The sequence below is a fragment of the Nelusetta ayraudi genome, unplaced genomic scaffold, assembly GCF_046127955.1.
Source record: "Nelusetta ayraudi isolate G7.1 ecotype Tasmania unplaced genomic scaffold, CSIRO-AGI_Nayr_v1 ptg000134l, whole genome shotgun sequence".
NCBI classification, from domain to species: Eukaryota; Metazoa; Chordata; class Actinopteri; order Tetraodontiformes; family Monacanthidae; genus Nelusetta; species Nelusetta ayraudi.
In genome coordinates this window covers 1,258,647-1,286,372 of record NW_027466184.1, presented here as the reverse complement: position 1 = coordinate 1,286,372, position 27,726 = coordinate 1,258,647, and the positions used below count along the sequence as shown (strand labels likewise).

At 48.9% G+C, this 27,726-nt stretch overlaps 1 protein-coding gene across 1 annotated transcript; it reads left to right on the top strand.

Annotated features, from left to right (window-relative positions):
* Positions 1-1,225: 1,225 nt before the first annotated feature.
* On the top strand, positions 1,226-18,144 carry slitrk6 (SLIT and NTRK-like family, member 6). Its single transcript, XM_076051320.1, has 2 exons — positions 1,226-1,849; positions 13,778-18,144. The coding sequence occupies exon 2, from the start codon at positions 13,793-13,795 to the stop codon at positions 16,325-16,327; it is 2,535 nt and encodes an 844-aa protein (XP_075907435.1). The 5' UTR covers positions 1,226-1,849; positions 13,778-13,792; the 3' UTR covers positions 16,328-18,144.
* The last annotated feature ends 9,582 nt before the right edge of the window (positions 18,145-27,726 follow it).

The following is a 27,726-nucleotide window of genomic DNA, read 5'->3' as shown; positions in this document are numbered from 1 at the left end:
GCGCCACAAAACAAAATAAAAAAAACAACAAAGAAAAAGAAAGTTGAGTGGGTTGGTGGTTTGACAGAGATCCACCAGTTCAGCTGCACAGGAATCTCTGCTGCTGCTGCTGCTGCAGGGCTCAGCCTGCGATGAATGACTGCTGTCTGATGTAGAGGGCTGATTGAATCAGCTTGCTGCTGCTGCTTCTCTCTCTGTGTGTGTGTGTGTGTGTGTGTGTGTGTGTGTTTGAAGTGGTCACATGGACTCATGCCTGGAGTGTGTTCCCCTGCAAGGTCAGAGGTCGTAGCTGGCTGGAAGTCATGATCTTGATGGAGCACTGAGACCCATGCAGGAGGTGCACTGCTGCTGCTGCTGGGTGTCAGCCTCTAAATAACCTCTCGTTCCTTTAGCACCTGAGCAGACAGTAGCGGTGTCCCCCTCTTTTATTGTGCTAGACTCCCCCCTGAGGCTGGAGCTGCTGCCAGGCTGTTAAAGCCCAGAAATGCGGGGGGGTTGGTTTGTGTGGTTTTTTTTTTTTGTTTCTGTCTGTCCAATTTCTATAGTTGGCAGCCCCAATGAGGAGGTAAAGGAGGAGGAGGAGCTCAGTCCTCGAGCCCTAGAGCTCAGCTGTGAAGGAAAAAGATGCAGGCAATAGCGGAAGTTGCGGCTCTTTGCCCCTTCAAATTAAAATCTGTTTGATGAAAAGTAGGAATGATGTCAATGATAAACGTATAGCAATTATTATTTATATGTTCATTTATACTAAGTCCCCCGCTTTTAAAAATAAATAAATAAATGAATAATAATAACAACAATAATAATAATAATAATAATGATAATAATAATAATAATAATAATAATAATAATAATAATAATAATAATAATAATCATAATAATACAACACGTTGAATACATTTGAATGTTAACGGATGGAAAAAGTGCAGTTGCATGAATGCAAATATGAACACAGTCTAAATGAAGCCACGAGTGAATGTGAATAACAGCGAACCTCCCTGTGGTTTGGAGCGCCACCAGCCGCGCTTTTATTATGAAAGGCACAACAGGAAGTGGATGCGCGTCAACACGGCTGACCTGCCGCCTTGCGTCTCTCTCTCTCTCTCTCTCTCTCTCTCTCTCTCTCTCTCTCTCTCTCTCTCTCTCTCTTTCCCTCTCTCTCTCTCTCTCTCTTTCTCTGTCTGTCTCTCCCTCCGCCTCCTCGGCGGTGTGCAAATAGCGGCGCAGTTCTGTCCGCGGCGAACATTATTGGTGAACGGCACGCGGAGCGCGCGGCGTGCTGGCGGCGGGAGTAGCAGGACGCAGTGCGCGCGGCTGGACTGTATCGGGGCCGCGTTCCATTTCTATTGTAACAAGAAAAGAGAGAAAACCGGGAGGAGTTAGAACCTGCAACTTCAAACGCTTTTACTGTTTTTTATTTTTTTGAAGTATATATATTCTCTCTCTCTCTCTCTCTCTCTCTCTCTCTCTCTCTCTCTCTCTCTCTCTCTCTCTCTCTCTCCGACTCGTCATCCCGGCCGGGACTGGTGCTGGAACCTCAGCGGGAATAACTCCTTCTTTTCTTGGCTGGCCAGCTGACAGTCAGAGATCCGGACTGGGAGGACTGGACTCTCCCTCCATCCTCCCAGTCAGTCAGTTGACTGGACTCTCCCAGCAGTGAGTTTGCGCTCTGCTCCCAGTGAAGAAGTGCAGACAAAGTGTCCACCAGCCTCTCCTCTTCCTCCTCCTCCTCCTCCTCCTCCTCCTCCTCCTCTTCCTTCTGCCTTGCGTCACCCACCACCACCGCCACCGCCACCTTCCGATGGACGCCGCGCGGTGACAGTTGGAGAAGTGCCGTCATCACCTCCTACCGGTGAGTGCTGCTGCTTCTCTTCTTCTTCTATTGAAATTAACACTGAAGACGGGGGGGTGGCTGCTCTGCTTTCTGCCCCCTGCGGCCGAAGGAATCCAGGTGCCCACCCCACCCCCCGCCCAGGTGGGACACGTTCCAACTAGCTCAAGCATGACAGTGAACCAGCCTGGACTGTACCGGCTGGTGAACGATGCTGCTCCTCACTGACAGCAAAGCAGTGGGGGGGTCTAGTTTATTCTAGTTCTACCCTCTGATAGCCTCCAACACGTCTGTCCATCAGCAGCGGCTTCAAAACGACACTGAAGCAGCAGTCGCAAGACGAATCTGTTAAAAATAATTAAAACATAAATAAATCATTCACACACTTCAATAAATAGTCAGCAATCGAGTGCAAAAAGTGGTGCAAACACGCCAATAAATTCTCTAAAGCGACACGAAAGCAACGGCTGATTCTCAAACAGGTCAGAACATAAGTCATCATTTTAATCACATTTTTAAACGGGAAAGTTGAGAGAGTGTCTTAAAAACCGACTGATTCGTATTTTTGCAGCATTTTGTAGCGGTTCTACGGTCATTCAGGACCTTTTCTAGTGGTTAGATGGCGTACAGCTGCGTATCACGTAGAGAGAATGGACCACCGGCCTGAGGTGCCAACAGCACACCTGGCTGTGTGTACCCTGGGGGAGAGCGGGGGGGATGCCCCATACTGCTGCTGCACTAACTAACTAACTAACTAACTAACTAACTAAAACACTGACTAACTACACACAGCAAAGAACCGAAAATCCACGTAATGTCTTTGTCGCGTCTGAATTCCATTTTAAAAGAAAAACAAGCGAGTGAGTGTCTCTCTCTCAGGTGAACCAGCCCAGGTAGCTACTGTAACCCCCCCTCAGCTATTTCAATTAGGCCCAACAGTAATTGGGATTTATTTCATTCATTTGCACTGTGTCTTGTGCTGCCGGTTTCTTTTTTCCATCCAGGTCTTTAACGACTACAGCAGGGAGCTGCTAATTGAGCTCAGCAGTCGTTAATGGCGTAATTGAGTTTGGATCACTGTGTTTTTTTGTTTTTTTGTTTTTTTTTTATTTCCGCGGATGAATCAAGGGTTAATAATCTCTGGTGTCTCCTTATCGTAGCTCCTCGGGCCCAGCGGGTCCACGTAGCTGCAGATTCATTATAGATTAAAGGGCTCGAAAATGATTAAGAACGGCGTTGTTTAAGCAGCAGCGCTGGCAGATGATTTTACTGGGGGGGGGGCGAGGGGGGTGGAATCACGACTGACAAAGGGCCAATAGGGAGACGCCTGAAATTACACACCTGTTATTATCTTTCTAATTGTTGCTGTAGTTTTCTGCATTCATTAAATGTTTTCGTGGTGGCTTTATCACAGTTGGCTGCTGTCGTTCCTCTGATTTAGAGGACAGGAAACCTTCGCCAGTGTTAAATATTAATAGCGGGCCTATTTCAGCTCGTTCCTGCCGTCCTCACATTAGAGTTGCATTACATTGCATTTCTTCTTTGGGCGTCTTGTACCCAGCAAGAACAGAATCCGGGCCAAGCATCGTCATGTTAATATGAGAGGTTACCGCGCGTCACTCGACATAGATATGACTGGAGATGCTGCAGTGTGGAAGTGTAAGGCCTTTAGTCAATCACCCCCGGTTGGGATTGGGGGGGGGGGGGGGGGGGGCGTGGGCAGCAACCTTGGCATGACGCGTGGGCGTTCAAGGGGGGGGGGGGGGGTGGATGTGGCCCTCTGTAATTGGTGCCTGGGAAGGAAGGGCGAGGAGGGGGGGGGGGCTGTTAGATGGGCAGGGATCTCATGTGTGCCGTAAACAATGCACGCAGTGTGTGTGTGTGTGTGTGTGTGTGTGTGTGTGTTGGTGGTGGTGGGGGGGGGGTAGTTTTGTAATCTGCTCTCCCGTGTCAGGCTGAAATGAAACAACCCCCCCCCCCCCTCCTCCTCCTCCTCCTCCTCCGGCTGCAACAAGTCGGCGGCCCCTCAGTCTCAGTTTCCATCTCAGGCTGCATTCAAAGACCTCCGGCCAGAATGGAAGAGAATGCTGGCCGGCTGTGGAGGGGGGAGCGGGGCCGGGGGCCGCCGGGGGGGGTTCTTCACACTGGACGCTCGAGTGTGAAGGAGGCGAAATCACCGGCTCCTCCCAAATAAAAGGCAGTGCGAATTGCCAAGGCGTTGCGTCGCGGAGTTGTTCAAAGCCGGGCCTGTTCCTGCTCAGTAGTGCAATACCCTGCAATTAAATACAGCTTCCTGATCACCAATACCCGTACCACACTGGCACTTTCTAATCATGGCACATGTGTCAACAAATTGCTCAATCAGAATCAATTTTCATGAATTTAATGGGTTTTTCTGATTTTTTTTTATTTTTTTTCCCCCCTCTTGAGGATTATAAATAAAACAGTTTGGGCATTTTAGTGCAATAGAAAATATTTGTCCACACTGTTCAATGCCTTTGCAGCTTGAGAGCAGAAGTCTTCAGAAAAAGCTGCCTGTTTGCCTCCATTCAGTCAATTCCCGCTTGGAATGATTGTCACAGTCATAGCAGGCTGGACAAAATGAAAAAACAACCAAAGAACCCAAAACATTTTAATAGGTAATAATGAATAGGTAACCCTGTCGTGGTTTAAACATAATCAATGTATACAAATGCAATACATACATACAAATTGAAAATATCGATCTGATTGCGCTAATATTGATCAATCCCGATCCCAACATCGGTATTGACGTTATCGATATTTGGACCGCTGCTGCTTCGTCAGCCCCATGTTAGCTTCTCCAGCTAACGGCAGGAGAAGCTCTCTGTCGCTCGTTAGTTAGTTTTCCAAAGACGACGCCGACCACGAACACTCCCACGTTGACTCGCTGAATAATAATAGTAATAATATTTTTTTAAATAAAGCTCCATCTAGTGCAGCAGAGCCGACTGGCCCAGGAGCAGCGAGTCAAAGACTATTTCAGCTCCTGAATGAACCTCAGCCTCCATTAGCATCATTTCAAAGTGCAGTTATTTCCCTGCCAGGACCTGCTGTTGCTGCCCAACACTGCACGAGCACCACTCGTATTGTTGCGATAAATGCTCCGAAACTCACGTCTTACATCACTATCAAAGCGAGTGAGTGTGTGTGTGTGTGTGTTGTGCCACCACCCACCACCCCTCCCACCCCCAACAGCCCCCCCTCCTGGTTCCGGATGGCAGGTGCAGGCTGTCTGGTCCTGCTGAGTGCGCCATAAATTTTGGAGAACGCGCTGTTTGGGAAAGTAGCACATCAAGTAGGAGGGGAGCCGCTCGCCCAGCAGATTATTTAGGACAGCGAGCGCCTTGCCTGGCTCTGAGACTGCCTCCGAAACACAACGCTGCCTCCTGCTGGATGCGCGTCACGCGCCGTTCCTTTCGCTGTCCGTGGTTGTGCGTCGATAAATCCATTCTATTATCTCTGGGTGTCTGTCCTGTGTTGTCAGGGATGTCATCGCCTTCTGACCCTAAGCCCACCAAATCACCCTCCCCAACCCCCCCACCCCCGCACCCCCCCCCCCTTTCTGAGCTTCTCCCCACTGAACAGGTTTTAACAGGCTCCTGGAAGTTGCCGAGTGGCTCCTTTAATTGCCGCTGTGACATTCCTGCTTAATTGGCTTTGAAAGGTCCTGCGGAGGGAGGGGGGCGGGGCGGGGGGTGGGAGGTGTTGGGGTGGCGCTGCCGCTCAGCTCCAGAGCCTCGTCACTCGATTAGCTTGAGAGAGTGTTGTGGTCCAGACGGCACAAGCCGAGACCAAGATGATGTCAAGACTGGAGAGCATTGAGATCCGGACCAGACCAAGACTGAACAAAAAAACAGAACAAATGACCGGCACCTTTTTATTAATTCATGTTTGCTTCTACATAAGTTGAACAACTTTGCTTCATAAAATAAAAAAAAAATGAATTAACTAGAAATAATTTCACTGAAAACGATGGCATGCCAAGTGTGAACAACACGCAACACGTGAACAACACGAGAGACCTCGACTGTCTCTGGTTCCCGCCAAAAAACGCCGTCCACGCCAAATGTCTCTGTCCACGTGAAACCGCAACATCAAGCAATGGTAATTCCCATGCCAAGGCAGCAGGTGGCGATATCACTCCGGGAAAAAAAATCTGCGTTTAAAAGCCGCTTATGGACTGTTGTCGAATATTAGCACGCTGGCTAAATTCTTGCTAATTTCTAATTGGTCCACTGCGACATCGTTGACGTATTTGTCCACATCAAGTCAGATAGACGTGAAACAGTGCGGAGCTGAAGGAGAAGGAGAATCCAGGGCGGGTGCGTTTGTTCCTCCCCTCCGTGTCCGTGCATGTTCTCCTCCCTCCAGCCAGTTTCTCACCCTCTGGCCCGCAGCTCCCTTTCTCCCCGTGGTGAAAGCAGAGCTTAAATTCAGCTTTCAAAGCTAATCCACCCCCACGTTTCCCTGTTTGTTTACAAAGCGGTGTGTCCAACCGAGCGACGCCACCGGCTGTGCAGCGCCACCTGTCGGCCGAGGAAAACAAAAAGAACAATTTTGAAAAATGCGCGAAGCTCTGTCCGAGATCGGACCCGCCGTTTTTTTCTCTTTTTCTCGGAGGACCAAACGCACCATCGACGCACCTCCGCGCGCACGACGGCCAATCAGAAGACGTAACGACGTCGGCCTGACTGAGCTCTGTTGTCCCAGAGAGCAGCTCCTATTTATGGAGTGAGTCATGAGACTGTCATTATTAGTGGCCTGTGGCCTTTATTTTTTTTTCCTACTGCTTCTTCTTCTTCTTCTTCTTCTTCTTCTTCTTCTTCTTCTTCTTCTTCCCCTTTTTCCCACCCAACCAAAGGTGGAGGCTTCCCCTCCGTTCCCCTCCAGCTGAGGTCCGTCCCCGTGTGTGGGACACTCTCGCTGGAGAGTGGAAGGGAACATGTGCACTGATACGGGTGAAGGAGGAGAAGAAGAAGGGCCACATTTCGAGTTGTTAGAACTGGAATATTCTTTCCGGCAGCCCAGAGCGAGTCGCCTGAAATTGTTTGTTTCGCATATTCCTTTTTTTCTGGTGACTCTCCGCAAACACGCGTGCGAGGCGTTTGTTGACTCTTCAGCACGATGGTGGGAGATTCATTTCTTCAAGGGGCCACGCGAGAAACCTAATTTTGCTCCACTTTCTAATATTACTTTACTTTCTAATAAAGTTTAAAATATCCTAATTGTAAAATCCACTAATATATCTTGAATAGCTGCAACTGGTGTTGGAATAAAAGTAATCTGTAAATATTTATATAAATAGGCCACGTGAAATTGTAGTGAAACAAGAAAATAGTCCAAAGGAAGTCATAAAAACATTCGATGCAACCAGAGCTATTTATTTTGAACTTGTTAGTCTCCACAAACGAGCAAACAAGAAAAACTTAATTTCCTCAATCAAAGTCCAACATTTTTCCAGCCAGATTTGGACAAGCAACCTGCCAGCTTGTCCCATTTCAGTGCTAACGTGTCCAAACGTGTATTTACCTTTGCATTGACCGCATGGCTGCTAGCTCCTCCGCAGCTAACCCACGTCAGAAGAATATTTACCTTTGCATTGACCGCATGGCTGCTAGCTCCTCCGCAGCTAACCCACGTCAGAAGAAGAGAGTCGCGATGTGCGTGGTGTCACGTTCTTGGAGAAAACTAGCCGCTCTGTTCTTCAGAGTTTCCACTGATGTCCTCAACTCGGCAGAGTGGAACCGTCTCCAATGTTCCCTTCTTCTCCCCCCCCCCCGGCCATATCAGTGCAACAGAGTCCAATAATTCCACTCCTGCTTGAACCTGCCATCAGGAACTGTTTTTTTTATTATCGATATTGATATCGACTTTTCTTCTCTTGGCGTGAGCTGCTGACACCTTGAAGCTAACGAGGCTAGCACTCGCAAGTGCGTCGGTACGGGAGTAAGACCAACGCAACGCGTTTCTAAATTAAAAGCAACAGAGTTGCGTCGCGTTCGCTGCATAAATATTTTTAAATAGCCTCCAAGTTCTACTCTATGCTTGGCCTCACGCGGGCCGGACGGTGACGCACCACGGCCCTGATGTGCCCCGCGGGCCGTAATTGGCCCAGCACGGATGGATCTGCACCAACACAGATGCCCCACCCCACCACCCCCACCCCACCCCGCCCGCCAAATGCACCTTGATGCTGGTGTAATCCGCCTGCTCACTTCTGGAGAACTAATTACTGCGCATTAGTTAAACAGACCATTTCAAATGCAGGCCTGCAGCCCCTCCCCTACCTTTCTTTTTTGGTGCTGCTATTATTAGTTCCACCGTTCATACGTTTGCTGTCGGAACGTTTCTTCTGGACCCCTGCTGGCAGAGGGACAATGGGCAAGAGGCGCCGCCATGCACAAGAGTTTCTGTTTTATACATATCTTAATTTCTGCTTGGTTTTGTTTTTTTTCCACCCTCCTTAATTGCGTCTCTTTGCGTCCACATGCGGCGGCTGCTTTTGCAGACGGCCGCTTATATCTTTCCGTGTGATGGCGTGCCAGCTGTTGTAGCCGCGCTGCACGGCGGGAGAGAGCACAGCTGACGAGTGATAAGTTCAAGATAATAACGTTTAAACGGCCCGCGTTATATGTGCAATATAATATGATGTACATAATAATCAATATAGTATAAGTAGTTACCTCATTTTTGAAATGTAATATATAGTATATGATATAAAATATAAATATTACATATATATATATATATATGTATATATATAATTACATTACATAATTGCATATAATTCAGATTTTTGAATGGGTGAAGACAGCGAAGGAAGTGAAGGGTCGACCTTCCTGACCTTCTTCTAGCAAGCTCGGCCTTTGTGCCTGTGTGCCTCTGCCAGCGTGCTGCGTTGCGAGTCGATCGCTCGCTCAGATCGCCGTTGCGTCAGCTTCCAGTGAGTCGCGGCCGTCGACGTGCTGTGATGAGAGCAGCGGTGCGAGCAGCAGTGAAGGTACGAGACCCGACCGTGCCAACGTCGCTGCCAGCGAAAGTGAACACGATCCTTGTGGATGTTTGGGGCTCCATTCAGACAAGTTTGTCTCCTTGAGTTTCCTCAGGCTTCAAATTGCTCTCCGTGGGTATTGATTTTTTCTTTTTTTTTTTTTTTTTTTTTTTTTTTTATATGTTATTGCAGCCGATACCTTTATTTGAACAGGAGGCAGAGATTCCTCGACGGACGGCGGATGAACGAACCAACAAACTCCCGGCGTTCCAGGGCTGGTGTAGTTTGTTCTGGGCTGAGTGAAGCTCTGGGCGGCAGGCTTCATTTTGACGCCTTCTGATTAGAGTCTTCCATCGCGGCCGCTGACTTTTTGTTGTGACAGACGTTTTTGCAGAGCGTGCGCTGAAGCGCTGCACACTGCTTTGGAGTGCGGTTTACTTGAGGGCTAACTTGTTTACTTGATTCCAGCAAGCCATAAGGCGCTTGGACAAAATTTAAATTCATTCCCTGGACCCATTTGTTTCGGAGCGTCCATAAATCACTGTGACAGCAGCGGGGGGGGGAAAAAAACAACAACAACAACAACAACAACAAAAACTGAGGGTCTTTGGTCCATTGCCACTGAAATGGCGACAATTCTACTTATAAGTCATCCTCTCAAATTTTCGCAAATATGAGCTGACTTTTATCCTCGGCGAGTCGGGAGCCACCGGAGATAACAAGCGTTCTCGTACTCGCGAAAGAGATAGAAGAAGTGGAATTAGATTGGTGCCTTATGGGCTGCTTGCAGCTGCGGCGCTGCCTCGCTTGCCGCGACAGTGACGGGGACAGAACATGACTACAGCCGCGTTGGCATTGTCTAAAAATAATGTCCCGAACCGTTGAGCGGGCGACGCGGCACGCCGGTCTCGGCCCAGGTTCCACCGGTTGGTCGCGGCGCAACTTATTCATGGCTTCTAAAGAGCTGTCACACGGATCAGTGGGTCGCGCTAGCGGGTGAGGAAAAAAAAAACGCCAAGGCACAGTCGTGGCGTCGGTGCAAAAGTGTGAACGGAGCCGCATTTTTTTATTCAGCGGAAACAATGTTTTTGTTTATGGTTTCGCCCCCCCCCCACCCCCCGTGCGACCGCAGATGGCCAGAATGCGTGTTTCCTTCCTCCGACGTTCTCGGCCGGGGGTCCTGCTGAACCTGGCTAGCGTGATGTTTCGCTGGTCTTTCGGGAGTGTGGTTTATTGATCAATGCCACGATGGGAGAAATCAGCGGCTACGCGATTCATTGAGGTGAAAATCTCGATTCTTACTTGCAGCGATCTCGTTTCCAATTACAATTCCGTGACCTTTTTTTTTATTATTCATGGTACCAACTAAAGGAAAAGAAGCCGGCACAATGAATTTCGCTCGATGAATGATCCGCGGTGAGAACAAAATAAACCCCCCACTGTCCTTGTACTGAAGATGGGATCACATTCCGTGGCCTGGAAGTGTTTCAAAAGAACGTTACAGGCAGTGAGTGTTTGACTTCATCGCAGCACGGCAAGGAAGCGCAACAAATATATGCAACCGCCTGAAACGCCACCACAGAGGACATTTTGACGAAGCTGTAAAGACAAAGGGTGGTAAATATTTGTTTTGGGGAAGAAAAAAAAAATCGTCAGAGAATGACGATCTCTAGAATCGTGCAGTCCTAGCGGCCCGCTATACATGGATCACTTGATAGTAGATCAGAAAAACTCGCTCATGGACACGGACACAAAAGATACGGATACAAAAGGAAGCTCTGTTTGGAACAACTGCGTCTAAATACCATTTCTTAAGAATGCTCCTATCAATATCAGTAATTTATGCATCTGTCTTGTGCCGAGACGCATTGTTCTGCTCACTCACTTGGCCTGTCATTTCACCCCCCGCCCCCCCCTCTCTCCCCAACAATGAGAGAGTGGAGTTTATTGTGCGATCGTTGGCGGCGAGCGTAATTAAGCCCGATTGCAATCAGAAAGGCGGCAGTTTTCTTTCAGAGCGGCGCCGGGGCGCCTCGTCTCTCGCGGGGTGCATTCATGACTCCGCGCAAGAAATGGCACGGACGCAGGACGACTCATCACTCACTGATGCGGCATTATCCCCACGGGAGCGCAACCCAACCCCTCGCCGCGCTGCAACAATACAATTTGTAGGTTTTGGCACGAGTGGCGTGGCGAGCGTTGCTATTTATGGCCCTGCGGGACGGGCGCTAGCGCCTGTTGTGCACGCGGCGGTGTGACTGCAGAGCGGCTCGCCGCGCGATAAATATTCAATCATAGGAGTTTATTCGCCGCTCTCTCCTTGACGCCGGCGCTCGGCCCCCACCCCTGCAAAATGCACACGCATGACGGCGGATCCGGCGGCGCCCGTCGTCGGCGATCCAACAGACTCCGCGAGCGGAACGGCCGGGGCAGCGATTCCTCCTGAGGACTGCCGCCCCATCACGCCGCCTTCTTCTGAGCCGTCGATTGGCCGAGAAACGGATTTCCGCTTTTGGCGAAGTCTGTTTGAAACGCGGAGCGAGGCGGCGCGCTAATGCCTTCCCATATCTCCCCCACCTCCCCGCGGGCGACGCTATCGCGCGGCATCTGATAGCATCTGTCAATGGTCTGTTTCATTTCACGTCGCCGCCGCCTCTGCGACCGTCAGGGTCACAGAGGTGGACGCGCAAACTAAAAGCTGTCGCTGAAGTCCAGAGGGGGGGCAAATGAAAAGGAAATGTGGCCCAGATGCTTCGGCTGGCAGGGCTCTGGAGTCGTGTTGTTGTCCTGTCCTAATAATGCCTTTCTAGTTTGTCTGATTCTGTGTTGATCAAATTTCCCCCATCTGTTATTATCCACCAAATGGCATGGATAATTGGAACTTGATGACTCATATCATGGGGTTTGCAACTTCCCTCGTTTCTTTTAATAGAGACCAGACATGTTTGAGATCCTAAAAGGTCAAACAAACAAACAAACAAAAGATATATACATATATATACATATATATACATATATGTATATATATGTATATATATATATATATATATAAATATATTATGTTTATATAGATTTTGTTTGTTTGCATTTTTGACCTTTTAGGGCCTCAAACATGTATCAAGAGGTTTTAATATCTTGAAAATCTTGCAGGAGCGTCAAGATGACATTACCGGTATCTCCTTAGATCGCACAATAGCTATCCAAGTAGCGCTTCTTGGCATTTAAAACTGACCTTTAGCCACTTCAGTTGGAAATGCACCATAATGGTCCTCGCTTGTCATTTTGATGGATTTTCCGACACGGCCTTGCTTATTGTTGTTGGCTGACTCGCAGGTGCCAACGGCGGCCCCTTGGGGACCGGCAGACAAAAGGCAGTATTTTCGCTATTTACTGGTGCTCGTGTGCGTTTCTCGCTGCGGATTGATAGTGTCACATTCCGCGTAACGATTCATCTCCGCGAGACCGCCGGCCTTTAATAAGCGGCTACGTTGCGCAGGGCCAGTTCCCCGAGTTTCTCGTCAACATTCTTACAGAGCGAAATGGCAAAAGGGAAATATTAACTTGAACAAATCCCTCCCTCTGGTCTCGGCGAATCGTTAAAACACACTTGTTTTTTCTTTAAAAACTGCTATTGTAAAAAAAAAGCTAACACTAACACTGTCATGGGCCAAGTGGCAGTCTCCCAGTTCACCTCTTTATACCCGCAGCATACACCCCTTAGCTCCATGAAAATAGGCCCTGTACATCTCATTGACTTTCAGTAGAGTGTTTCTTTCTGACCAAGTGGCTTTTATTCTGTGCGGATCGTGAGCGGCAACATATGACTCTTCACAAACCACAGCGGCTGAGCTAACGTATTCTCCCAGCTACGTACATACTCCCGAACCGGGGGGGGCGGGTCCTCGGTCTGGAGGCCTGGTCCATCTGTGCTGGGAGTGATCTTTCAGATCGGTGAAGGCGCTGGCATTAAACCCACACTGATGCCTCTGCCTGCGTCCGCCGCTCAGGCCGAGCGCTGCTCGTTGCGCTGAATTCTCTCTGCGCTGAGCCCTGCCACTAATTGCGAGTGCTGCCTGAAGGCCCTCCAGGTGCTTTCTGCTCTCTGCACGGCCGCGCAGTGCACTCACCTCCACTCGAATGAAAAAGGGGAGGCTAAAAAAACAACAAAAAAAAAAACAAAGAGAAAAAAAAAAAACAAGGGGTCTGGTTTTTACGTCTCCATTCATGCGATGCTGAATTGATTGTACTATTAAAAAACTCGACCCCGGCTCTCGGTTCTTCTTTAGGTTGCTCGTTAGGAGTGTGACTTTGATGCGGACTCGGCTGGAGTGGCTGCCGCTCTTGAGTCACACTGACGAGGCGCTTTATTCAGATGAGGCTGAATAAGTCAGTCAGATGACGGTGTCGTGTCTTTAAACGTGCCATTATCCTGCTGCGAGTTGCTGAAATGATGTTCCCCACAGTTCCCGCTGACTCTGTATTGTATGTGTGATTGCGGCTCTTTCCCCGCCTTCAACTCGCTGCTTATTCTGGTCACAATTTCCAAAGACTGACACGGAGATCGGAAGGGCTTCCGCTACATTTTTTTTTCTTTTCCTGTGAGACATTTTGATTATTTATAATCTAAAAATACACCTCCTCACTACAAAACACTTTTTTTTTTCTTTCTCTCTTTTTCTTCCGTAGACTACTGTAACTTCCTTTCATGCATATGATCGACCCACAATGTCATTTTCACGCATTTACACGGCCACGGGTTCAGGCACGGCAGCGCTTTCAAACTTGTACGGCATTCGTGTCACATTGGGTGGAATTTCATTGTGCCGATGAAATGTCTCCGAGCTGTGCATGTGACTTGACGGTGCACACTTGAACTTCCTATTCTGCCCTTTCCCCTCACTCTCTGACTGTGCCTCTGTGCTTTTCCTTTGCAGATATCACAGACCGACATGCTGCCCTGCGTCGCATTTATCGCCCTGCTCCTGGCTGCGGCGCGATCCCAAGACACCCATCCCTCCGAGGCGCCGTCCTCCCTCAGCGAGTCTTGTGACTCCCTGTGCTCCTGCGAGGGGAAAGACGGCGTCCTTCATCTCAACTGCGAGCAGAGGAACATCAGCAAAATCTCCCAAATCAAAATCCCGCCGGGCGTGCCCTTCCACCTGAACCTCTACAAGAATGACCTGGTGGAGCTCCGCGCCGAGGAAATGGATGGGCTTAAGAACGCTCTGTCGCTGCACATCGGGGGCAACAGCATACAAGAGCTGGAACCCGGGGTCTTTAGCAGTCTGGGTTCGCTGAAGAAGCTCCACATAAATAGCAATTTCCTCGTCACTTTGAAGGAGGACACTTTTCAAGGCCTGGTGAATTTGGAGTTTCTTCAAGCCGACACTAATTTCATTCGGGTTATCGAGCCGGGGGCGTTTAACAAACTGATCCGCCTCAAGGTCCTCATCCTCAACGATAATTCCATCCAGTTTTTACCCACTAACATTTTCCGCTTTGTGCCCTTAACCCACCTGGACTTGCGTGGCAACAAACTGAAGACGCTGCCCTACGTGGGCTTCCTGGAGCACATTGGGCGGATTATGGAGCTCCTGCTGGAGGACAACGACTGGCTGTGTGACTGCGACATTTTACATTTGAAGATCTGGATGGAGAACATGAGGGCCCAGTCGGCCATCGGGGACGTGGTCTGCAGCACGCCCAGTCACCTCAAGGGAATTATCCTGGCCAAAGTCAAGCGCGACGTCCTCTGCCCGACCCATCTTGAAATCATCCTGGAGGAGCCGTCCAAGTCGCTGGATATGGTGGTAACGCCCTCGTCCAAAGTGTCTCAGCTTCCCAAGTTGGTCAATGCCAAAGACGACGCCAAGGCACCGACGCCGTCTCACCTTCCGGGCAGCCCCTGCGTGGAGCAGTGCTCCTGTCACAATCACCCCGTGGCAGGCTTTCTGATGCACTGTCAGGACAGAGGAATCCAGAAGGTGTCAGATATTGGAATACTCCAGCAGAGCCCCACCAAACTGGTCATGACGGGGAATATGATCCAGAAACTCTTCAAGTACGACTTTGTCACCTTCGACAGCTTGGAATTGCTCAACCTGGCCAACAACAGGATCGAGAACATCGACAACGAGACGTTCCTCAGCCTGGGCAGCTTGAAGAAGCTGTATTTGAACGGGAACAGGCTGGAGAAGCTCTTCTCCACCATGTTCGTGGGTCTCCACAACCTTGAGTACCTGTATCTGGAATACAACCTCATCAAGGAGATCGCCCCGGGCACGTTCAACCCCCTGCCGAACCTGAAGCTGCTGTCGTTGAACAACAACCTGCTCGGCTCGCTGCCGGCACAGATCTTCCGCAACGTGCCGCTCTCCAAGCTCAACCTGAGGAAGAACCTCCTCATGCACCTGCCGGTGAGCAACGTGCTCGATCAGCTGGACTCGCTGGAGCAGATTTATTTGGAAGACAACCCTTGGGACTGCAGCTGTGACTTGCTCAGTCTCAAACAGTGGGTGGAGAAGCTCCGGAAGGACACCGTGGTGGGGAGCATCCTTTGCCACACCCCCAAGAAGGCGGTGCAGGCCGAGCTGAGGAGCCTCCACCACGACGTGCTGTGTCCCGGCTTGGGGACTTTCTATCCCTTGTCCCCGGGGGGCGACGAGAGCGTGACGGCCACACTGGGGCCCCACGGCCCCGGCAAGAGTCTGCTGGGCTCCATCACGGAGACGGTGCCGCTCTCCGTGCTCATCCTCAGCCTGCTCGTCTTCGTGCTCATGCTCATCTTCTGCTCGGCGGGCTTGGTGGTGTTCATGGTGCACCGGCGGCGCCGGCGGGCCAAGAGGAAGGCGGCGGAAGAGCAGCCCCGCGAGAACACCAGCAGCAGCCCCATCCACCTGCACTACAGCATGTACGGGCAGAAGACCACGCACCACACGCTGACGCAGCGGACGGGCCCGGCCGCCCTGTACGAGGAGCGCTCGCACAGCCCCATCGTGCAGATCTGCCGCAACCCCACCTACTGCTCGCAGCACAAGCACGAGCACGACGCCGACCTGGACTACGGCCTGGACGAGTCGGGCGGCAAGCGCCACGTCTGCCGGAGCATCATGGAGAAGGAGAACACGTCGCCGCTCACGGGCAGCTCCAAGTACCGGCCGACGGCCGGGGAGTGCTCGGCCGAGTTCGTCACCCTGGCGAACCCCAACTCGCTCTACCGGAACATTCTGGAGCGGGAGAAGGAGCTCCAGCAGCTGGGGATAACGGAATACCTCCGCAAGAACATGCCCCAGCTGCAGCCCGCCGTCGACATGCAGGCGCCGGCTCACCAGGAGGAGCTGAAGCTCATGGAGACGATAATGTACTCGCGGCCGCGCAAGGTCATGCTGGAGCAAACTAAGAACGAGTACTTTGAGCTGAAGGCGAACCTGCACACCGAGCCGGACTACTTGGAGGTTCTGGAGCATCAGACCGCGTTCAACTAATCAAAGAAGGAAAGACAAAAAAAAAAGACAAATGAATACATGTATCCACGTATAGATCGTGTTCCGAACTAAGTGCCTTGTCCTGTTTGCCCTCTCATACTTTATTTTTTTTCCACAGTGTGAAATATATATCGCGGGCACACCACTTTTAAGTTTAATTGTAGCACAGAATGTAAACTGTTTGTTTTGTTGTTTTTTTTGTTTTTTATCCAATACGTGTTACCTGTTTTATGTAACGAGAGCCATGTTATGTAGCTGGTGGAAGGTGAAGTATGTTTGGCCAAATAGAACTTCAAGCAAGCCGCTGCGGCAGTGGGTGGAGCTGGCCGGTGGGGTTCCGAGGGGGCTTTAACTCTCTGCGAAATCCACCAGATCACCGCTTCATGACCCATTACATTTCAGTGGCTCACGGCCATCGAGTGATTGATCCGCTCAGACACACGCACGCACACACACACACGCACACACACAAACGCACACACACACACACACACGCACACCCCCTGTCCTCCATATGAGGTCCCTATAGGATGAGGCAGATGTTTGGAAAGAAGCGAGTGCATCTCAATCACCACATGACCCAGAACTGCTGTTTAATCAGTCTATCCTGAGTCGGGGTATGACCTGATTACACCGCAGCCACCCCGACAACATAATCCATCTGGAGTGCCGTCAACAGAATGCTCATTGTGCCGTAAAAAAGAAAAAGAAAAGCTCATACAAATGCCAACCGCGTATTGGAAAACAGCGTGAGCGACGCGACCGCCGCACAGTCGCAGCTACTGAACCTTTATTTATTTTTATATGAACTGGTGAACTCTTGCAAAAGGGCCTGTGTCCTTCTTTCAGCGAGTATACAGCACTTAAACTACAGTACACACACACGCACACACACACACACACACACACAAACACACACACACCACTGTTTTCTTGTACAAATGCATTGCACTAATCCAATGCCATAAGATGGTGCATGACAATCAACGCGATCCTGCTGAAATGTTACTTTATGTCCATGTTTCCTTTGCTTTTATTAGTTCTGCCGGGGGAAAGAAAAAAAAGACGAGCCACAGTGCGACCCCTTTTTGTCATAGTTTTTTTTTTTGTTGTTGTTTTTTGAAGTGAGTCTGTGCCTGCGCGCAAGCAGATTGTGAGATTGTGTGTCATGTTCATTAATTTATGTCCGGAAATATTCAAAGCAGCATTCAGGAACTCTTTCGGCGTCCTTCGTCTCGCTGGTCTGGGAACTGTTTTGTGAGCTGGTGAAGAGAAAAAAACAAAAAACAAACAAACTTAGCAAACAAATTTTTTTTTAAAAAAAAAAGATAGAAATCTTTATTAGCACATGAAAAGGTCCCGGGCGGAGCGACCTCACCCAAATATCAGGCTCTGCGGGAACTTTTCCTTTTTCTTTTTTTTCTTTTTTTGTAGTTGTTGTTGTTGTTCTCGATTCCTCAGTTGTCATTGTAAAGAACTACTACTGCTGACTGACATTTTTACAGTGCGGGCGTCAGGATCCGCAGCATACGCTCACAATCAGCACTATTTACCAGTTTTGGAAAAACATCAATAATAATAATAATTATAATACGTCATTTTATCCTTGAGACAAACGGTTCACGTAAGCACACGCTCTGTAGCTTTTCTACTCAACCAGATTTATTTATTCTGTATATTTTGTAAATACCTGTGTTATGTTTTTCTCTCTCCTTTGTTTTGTTTTTTTTTTGTTGTGCCTTCAGTGCTGTACAGAATATAAACAGAAGTTGTACCGATTAAAGAGGAAATAAAGAGTTGCAATATTGGAAAAGAAAACAGAACGCGCTGGCTCTTATCGTGACGGCTCAAGGGCGTCAGCAGCAGGTTATTGACACTCGTCCGGCCCGCTGGGCTCCGGCGGCGCCGCCACCAACCCACAACATGGTCGGCCCGATCGTGCCGCCAGCCTCCTGCAGCAGTCTGCATGCACCAGCGCCGCGCTGCCGCTGTAAACACCATTTGGTCGCCGCCCCACTTTGTGAATAATTCAACCCCCCCCCAAATCTCCACGTGGCTCAAAAAAAAAAACCCAGCCCTTAATCACACAACAATGGCTAACAGAGCCCCCCCTCCACTGGCCGCTCTCCCTTCGCCTCTGCACGCCTTTCATTTCCTCCCTTCCTCTGGAGGGGAGGCGGGGGGGACCCTCTCTAATTCCTCCATTCTCAGACATAATTGATGCATCTGAGGCAACCGCCAGCGCCTCTACCCTCCCCCCTCCCCCCTCCCCCCCGCCGTTCCGGCGAACGGATGCAAATGGGCCCCGCAGAATAAAGATGCCGCGCCAGCACGAGTGAATAAATGTTGATAAATTTGTATGGGGAAGAGCATCATTTAAGATATGCAAATGCGGCGACGGACCAGCGTGTAACAACCCCCCCCACCCCAGGCCCCCTCCACCGCCTCCCGAACACACACTCACAAACACACACACACACAGTCAGCAGCAGCAACATGCGGCATCCTGTGTAAATCGATCCTGAGAGAGCCCAACGAATTATGCAAGGCGTTAAGGTGAGACATTAGCAAAGTGCAGAACTGTGTCGGGGAGATATTTTGTTTGACTTCGGGGGCCGACTTAAAATAAACGGGAATCGCTTATGAACCGAGCGCTCGCCGCGGCTCCCACCTCGCAGCAGAAAAAGCGCGAATGTGTCTCGGTGAGCAAACAGGCGGAGAGCAGGAGAACAACAGGAAAGGAAGAAGGAGTTTGGAGGAGAGTGTCAGGGGTTCGGAAGGTGGCGCGCTGGTGTGGATGGGCGGCGCCAGGAGCGGGAACGGTGTCTCTCCCTCGTTAAAAAAAAAAAAAAAAAAAAAAAAAAAAAAAAGTTGAATTAAATCCCCGGGGAATACGGCACTGGCTTCTTTCAATAAGTGGAAGAATGGAAGGAGGTGCGTGCGAGCGAGCGCCACAAGCACGGTGGAGGAAGGCCGGAGTTGCACGCCAACGCTTCCTCATGCGCTTTTGCCGGATGCGTCGGCACGGCCGCGCCGCCAGCCGGCGGTGCGTTTGAAGCCGACTGGCTCACGTGGTGGATATTAATGTTTTTCAGGGGGGAAAAAAAAGAGAAAACAAGAACTGCCGCGGCTCACGTGCAACTGCATCCTATGCGAGGATGAGAAATGAGGCTAAATGGAGCGCAATGAAAAAAGGCAGGGGAAGGTAGATGCGAACATATTGTCCGTGCCCAGGGGCGGGGGTGGTGTGACGGACGGGGGGGGGGGGGGGGGACACCAGTAGCCAAATACGACTATATTTGCATTTTGAACGCGGCGGTGTGTTTGTCTTGGACCGGCGCCAAACACAAATCATGCCTTGTGACCTGAAATGTAATTAGATAAACGCTGCGACTGTAAGGTCTATTTTCACACATGAGCGACCCGGCGGCACCAGCGCAGAAATAATGGCCTTTATCCTTGCAAAGAACGCAGCGGATTATTGCAGTAGCGCTGTTTGCGCTGAGTGCACTAATGCGAGCAGACTGATTGCGGCGTCCGCAACTCTCGTTTGCCACTGAGCGGGTGATAAACTGGCTTTCGGGGGGTGGGGGTGGCCCCCTCTCGTCTGGATCCCCCCCCTCCAAAATAAAACCCACCGGTCATTAATATTCATATCTAACCGCAGCAACAGCAGCAACATTTCTTCCAGGCAAATGTTATCGATCTCTCTTTGTCGTCCAGCAGTTGTTGGCAGATTCAGCTGCAGTCGGCCTCCACAGATTTGTGTTGATGCAACTCAGCGACCACATTTTTTTTAGAGTAGAAGGCCAAAGTTGGAGCGACTGGACCGGTTGTTGTGATGTCGAAGGCCTCTGGCCTCTCAACCCCCAAAGGTCTTGGCTCCTTGCATGCGGCCAGACGCCTGGTGTTCAACCCTCCGGGGCGAACGCACCCTGGTGTTTGCCTTGCTTAGGTGTGCTTTTGCAAGGATCCTGTGTGTGTAAACACTCAGAAGGTCTTGAGACGCTGGCAGCAGGGAAAGCTGGCATATTTTTGGTTTGCAGCCAAGGCTCCTTTGGTTCCCCTGTAGACATAAAGGTCCAGCGTAATCCCAGTATTTAAGGATGCTGCTCGACAGCGCAAATCGTATTCAGGGCTACACGTATTCCAATGGGCTTCCTTAAAACATGGCGGCACAAGATGGCAGCCCGGTAGGAGCGAGACCCTCGCTGAAGTCTGGCCCTTCTGAGGTGAGAGCCAATCGCTGGTGACTTTAGACCTTGAGATTCATTTTCCCTTCCAAATCGGAATTTGGCACAGAAAGATGATTCATTTTGCAGCGTTCCAGCGGATTGCAGCATTTTGCATTTCTGCAGAGCTGGCACAATTTACACCCCAATTATGTCAGTGTATTGTAGCTTGTGTGTGTATGTGTGGGTTTTTTTTTTTTTTTGTGCTCATGGCCCAACGTGTTCTAACTGGAAAGATTTTGCAAGGAAAACCCCACATTTTTCTCATCTCAGTCTGAAAAACGCAGTCCCTTCCAATCACACTGACAACTACTTGAAAATGAATAAATATATTCACACATGAGGTTTCAGGACATGAGAAAACTGAATGGTAAATGGCCAACCTCATTTGCATCAAACATCGAAAAAAGGGAAAATTGAGAGTTTAGCTGTTAAATGTCCTGCTTTTCAAGTCAGCCAGAGGCTCAGCTGCCCACTGCAGCACCACCCAAGCTCCTTTTAATCATCAGATGCTTATTTTTTCCCCTCCTTATTTGAAATGAAAACCAATCACAAAGTGTAAGGCCCCTGTTATCATGTCATGTGCCGTTATCGCACTGTGTATATTCTTATGCATATGAGAATCATTCTAGGGGTAGGGAAAACCAAATCACTTTTATCGTACTGCCATAACACACTTGTATTCATGTATTTATGGGCAGTATGTGAAGCTTTTACCAATATATATTTATATTAAAAAAAAAAAAGGGGAGGGGGCTTATGATTACATTATGCAAAACAAAAAAGACGATTTGGGTGAATTTTTGATGCGTTTTCAAGACAGGAAGTCAGGCTTCACACTAGTCGGAATGATCGTCGCGGATGTCAGTTTCACTTTGACTCGTTGAACTTGTCAAAACAAGGCTGAGGATAGTGAGACACAATGAGAAAAACAAGCTGTGCATGGGTTTGTCAGTGTGTGTTGGAGCCTCACACCCAACACGGTGGGGTCTGATTTCCTTGGCCATCTCCTCCCTAGACGTCCCAGCGCTGACGCGCTGCATTCCAATCCTCTCCTCCACGCCTTTATCAGTTAGAGTCGCTCCTGTGGTCAGTGAAATTGATGAGGCGTGATCCAGAACCAAGCGGCCATCCATCCATCAATCTGAACGACAATCACTCCTTCCATCCCGGCGTGTTGCCTCGCCAGGGTCACCGAGGAGGCCCGAGCCCCGTCCCAGCATGCAACAGGCAAACATCCATCCGTCATATACAGTGTTTCTCAACTGGTGGCTCGCCACCCAAAAGTGGGTCATGGAGCTGTTTTGATTGGATCTCGGCTTTGTGGGCAGTTTCCTATTTTTTCTTTCTTGTTTTTCAAAAAGAATAAAAAAAAAAACATTTATATTTCGTCAGTGTTGGGCATTTATTTTGCAGGCCACACAATTCAAATCATTTATCATTGACTTACTAGACATGATACATGTCTTACATACATGTCTGACTTACATACATGATAGAATGTGGCCTAGTGTTGTTGTGGAATGAATATAGGCAGTGACTTCATGATGAGAAAACAATGATGATGGTTCTGAGACTCCACCAATTGAGAACCACTGCTGTAATAAGAAGCCTCTCCTGCTCACTGGACACCAATGCTACATATATATATAAAAAAAAAATTAAAAAAAAATGAAAAAAGAAATGCTGAAGACCTGACAGATCATCCCCATTTGCATTTTTTATTTTTTATTTCCACAAACCATGGGCAACACTAGGGGGCGCTGCTTCAGCACCCCAACATAAACTCAGCACCCCTAAAAGTTGTGTTGAAAAGTTATTGTTTGACACTTTTAACTCAGTCAGCTTGTGCTGGAGTTCAAACACAATGTATTCACATCATTAAAATGAAACGCCCACCCCGCCCTCGCCAATTTGACGAGCCTCCTCTCAGCCTCACACCCTGGTACCTGCGGTGAAGCGGCCGCTCGGCGAGCGCAGCCTGCGCAATGGACAAGTTGCCCATCATCCTTTACAATGTGGGAGGGTCTGACCAGTTGACCACCGTGACAACTAACATGGACACTGGCTTTGAGTGAAGTGCTTCTTTCCTGTTTTCATGAAGCAACAGAAGTTAGGTTTTTTTTTTTTATTGTGGTTGTTTTCACTGTGAAGATCAGCACCACGGGCAGCAGCCTTGTAGCAACGTTCAGTTCTGTTTTTTTCTGATCAGGAGTGCAAGGAAATAATTTGAATTTTGCATTTTAATAAAAAACAAGGTGGTTTATTGATTACTTTTTAAAAAAAATCAATTAAATTTGAATTTCATGGATTGCAACAATAATTATATTTTAGCTTTAAAAAACATCATAAAATTGAACAGAATCTGAAAAATGAGAAATCATCTAGCAATGAATACAACCTGATGGCCATTGGGGAAATTGTGTGATTTTTTTTTAGCTTGAAAGCAAAGCAATGGTGTTGTTCCTCTGGCATTTGATTCAGAAGGTGGGCAACTCTCTTTTCTTTGGTAAATCTGACCATCAGGAGCTTTTAGTCACGGCTGTGCTGTTTGAATTGTTTTTCTTGCCACCGCCGCCTGTCAGATATTGCCCATTTAAAAATAACCAAAAAGCCCCCTGAAATCTAGTGAGGAGAAGGGAAGAAAAATCCCCTGTAACATCCGCGATGAAATCCTTCGCTCAAGAGCATATTTGGGTAATTTTCCGAATCGGTTTTGTTTGTGAGCAATCTTGTTCAGCATTGTGTTTTTTTAACGGCTGCGGATTTTCTGATGTTCGGGTCCACAAATAGCCTTCCGCTTCATTTAGGTTTTTTTTTATATATATATATATATATTTTTTTTTTTTTGCACAGAGGGAGCCGCGTGTGTCAAATCACTCTTGCCGTTAACTGAACTTGATGGATTCATCAGTGTTTGAAGCAGCCGAGCGCTCTTTCCCGTAGCGGCCGAGAAAATCCCATATTGACTGCGGAGCTAAAAGATGATGGCGCAAAAAAAAAGTTGGTCCCCCATCAGGGAACCACGTCGCTTCATCACCGTCGGGAGAGGCTGTCCCTTGTTAATGGAATTCGCGCAGACCTTTTATTCGTTAGCGCACACGCTACGGCGAGGTGTGACTCGATGGTGCATAATGGAGGCTCTCACATTCTCCGGGGGAAGCGACGGCTAAAAGCTGAGACAAAGCAGCAGATTGTGCAGAGGAAGTCGTAATGCGTCACCCGTCTCCGCCAGTGCAACATGTACTCAGAAACAAGCAGGTCCTGTTTTTAAAAAGATCTGACACACGAAGAGGAACTAATCAAATCTCTGGTTTTGGAAACGTGGCCTTCGACCTGAGATCTTTTTCATGTCTTTTTTTTTTTTTTTTTTATCAGACTTGCTGTGACTGCGGAGGTGCATCAGAAGCTGGAAGTTTTGAACGCGACTCGCGGTGTCTTGGCTTTTGGTGCGACTGAAAAAGTTGGTGTTACGGCTAAAAATATTTGAATTTAAATTGAAGTGAATTCCTTCATTGTCACGATACAATTAAGTACAATTAAGTATGATTCGGCTTACTGTTGTATCTGTTTTCATGCAATAGTGATATTTATTTACTGTTCAATAACTTACTCCAATTTGCAGTTTCCATTTTACTGGTGATTCCGATCAGGATTTCTTCCAAATCCAGTTTGTTGCATTCCAGTCCTTTGCAACGGCACTCTTGGCACAAATGTTGCATTTTGCTTTATTTTGACCCACTTGAGTGAAGTGGAGCCACTTTAGAATGTTTGGCATCGTGGTGTTACAAATGTATTGAAGTTAGATACCTAGCCGCAGGCACAGCACAATTTGCACCCCAATTTCATCAGTGTATATTAGCTTGACCTCTCTCTCTCTCTCGCTCTCTCTCTCTGTGTGTGTGTGTGTGTGTGTGTGTGTGTGTCTTTTTAGTGTGTGCTCATGGGCAACGTGTTCTGACTGGAAGAAATTTGCGCGGAAAACCCACATTTTTCTCATGCCGTCCCTTCCGATCCCACTGAGAACTATTTGAAAATGAAGACACAAATTCATCCATGAGCTTCGAGGACATGAGAAAACTGAAGGGTAAATGGCACCCAATTTGCACCTAGGATAAAAAAAAAAAGAAAAAAAAAAAAAAAAAAAGGAAAATGAAGAGTTTAGTGAAGTCAGCCAGAGGCTGCAGCGCCACCAAAGCTCAATTCAATCATTAGATGCTCATTTTTCCCCCTCCTCTCCTTGTATTTAAAGTGAAGCCAATCGCTCGGTGGAAACTTCCCACAGTTGGAGAGAAGAATCACGTCGTGTTGTTTCCCCTCAGTCTGCCCTTAGGCAGCCTGCTCACAGTGGATCCCCGAGTCCTCCCTTCCCTCCTCAGTCGCCTTGTGCACTCTATTGCACAAGACCTCTTCTCAACCGCCCCAACACACACACACACACACACACACGCACTCCATGTGCTTGTACATTTCGTGGCAAGTCCTGAGACTTTGTTTCCTGTCCCAGCCGTCGGCGTGACCGCAGTCCAATTCCTCCCGAGAGCATTCGTCATTTGGATGGCGGGCGACCGCTTCAGGTGCGTTTCGTCTTTGTTTTTTGTTTTTTGTTTTTTTTCTCTCTCTCCTGGGAGTGCTTGCGAACGACCCCTGGTTGTACGATGCCACGGCGTTGCCTATAGCTCCATGAGAACGCAGCAGCACGCGGCGAGGTGGGGAATTGGAGGGGGTGGGGGGTGGGGGTTGGGGTGTGGGGGGGCAGCCGGCTCATGCAAGCGTGATCAATGCATCCTGCCTCGCAACGTCCCGCGAGAGGATTCTCTTATATGGTCCATGCGAGGAACAAGGCGCAAAGTGAAGCCGCCGTCTGTGATAGGAGCGGGTGTGTGTGCGTGCGTGTGCGTGCGTGCATGCGTGTGGGAGGGGGGGGGCTTATACCCTTGGAGTCGGAGAGTCACAAGTTGCACTTGTGCTCTCCCGGCATTCTGGCAGATTTCCTCATGTGATGGCACTGCGGAAGTATGAGGGTTTCTAATAATATCAGCAGATAATGATCCTTATCAGGAGTGCAAGGGATGTTGGGGGGAGGGGGGGGTTGAGGCACTGAAAAGGGGGTAGAATCAGGATCGTGGCTCCGGAAGATTGAACGGGAGCCATTGATGGAGCTCTCCGGGCCGCAGAAGACACTGAGCAGCACCACGGCGCTATCAAATGTCACGCCGTGCGGCGGCATCAGACTGTCGGGCCGCTGCTGCCGATCGACTCGGCGGCTCGGAGGAGGTGATGAAGGAGACGAGCTCCTCTCCTCTCCTCTCCTCTCCTCTCCTCTCCTCTCTTCTCCTCTCCTTCCACCGTGAGCTCTTCGTCAGGGAACTGAGCATCCATCTGCAACCGAGACGTCGTCACCTCAGAAATGAAATGATTTGCCTTCCTTTTTTGTTGTGAATATTGCACAGGCAGGCCAGGATCTGCAGGAATGTGGGGAGGCAATGTTCTCCTTTGTTCCTCCTGAGGAACTGTAAGATTAGAGGCGGCAGAGGGATGATGGCGCCCTGATCAGAAGAAGGATATCGTGTATGGCAGGGGACGAGGGTTAGGAGGGGGGCCACAGCGTTGCAGTTGCAGTAATAGAGCGGTAATAAAGCATGATGAAACCGAGACCCAGGCACAAAATGGTCAGAACTCGAACTTACGGTCTTGGTGATTCAACAAACAGCTTTCTACTGTTTGCACCTCTTTTTATTTTTTTTTTGAAAGTGGTTTTGATCGTAAAATGTTCCTTCCAAGGCAAACACCGTCGACACACGCAGGGAATTCGGGAATCACTCCGGCTTTGCACTGTACTGCACTGCACTGCACTGCACTGGACTGTATCATCCAGTTTCACCACTGGGATCCTGAACCAGTGTGACGACTGCGGCCCAGCGCGCAACTTTATGGCTGTGACGTGCAGCACGAGGGCTGTGAGTGACAGGCGCGGTCTGAACTGCTGCCCCGCCATATGTTGTGTCTTTGGTGTTCTACATCAAGCCCCCCCCACCCCCCCACCCCCGACCCCCGGGCGCTCGTGTGAGAAACAGTCAGCTAGCTAGCTGTAGCTGCAGCGTCGGCCAGTGAGGCGCAGAGAAGGCTAGCTGTCCTTAGCGATGATCTTTACGCGTTTACACATCGAGCTGGACGTGTGGCTGTCGCTGAACTCGCTACAACATTGAGATCAATTATATCAGTTACATTGATTCTTTTAAAGGTCCAGTGTGTAAAATTTGGCTTCATTTCTAAGTTTTGCATTGGTAGAAGCTAAACATGCTGCCCACGAATACACACATCAATAAAAGTGTATACTCACAGTACATTGAAAGCTATTTCCTACCTTTAGAACAGTTCATATATTAGCTGCTATCAGACTGACAACTTTCTCCCAAGAAAGTCCTTAAATGCAAAGACAAACAATCTCACTCCTGATCTGAATGTCTTCTCACGTGTCGTCCCCTGATTGGCTGTCCATTCTCCCTTTAATAAAAAAAAAAAAGAATCAAGTCTCCCTTTAGTTGCTGGGTGTTAATGACATTGTTTGTGAATGAGGAAGCAGGTCCTTATTTGGCTGTGAGCCAAATGGTCCATCCTTCCTTCCGGTGTGACCTGTTGAAACCATTTTGAGGCAAGACGAGCTCAGGCCACAAGTTCCCATCGCTGTGACTGGATGGGTCGCAAACTTTATGAGGGTCGCGAAGGCAATTCCTTCAGCTGACCACTCTCTGGCCCCCCCCCCCCAGGTCACTGTTTATGAGACTTAATGCGTTACACAGTCTTTGCTCGCAAGGTTTTCAACGACCCCCAGGGCACTGGTCATGATCGTCAAATATATTAACCAAAGCACTACATATAGCAACATTCAATACATTTATACATTCAACTCAATGTAATAATTCCAACATATAACTGTAATGTTACCAATATAATAGCATAATATGATATGATGCATGATGTCAAATATCTGATTCCAACGCCAGACACCATATGCGCTTTGTAAGGCGCATTTGAGATGACGAGACACTTTGGAAATTCTGAGAGGGGGCCTGTGAATGAGTCCAGAGCGCGGTGGCATTTGGCAGCAGTGAACTGCAGTATTGTGCACGAGGTTCACTGGTTCCTGTGTGTGAAGAGCGGCCC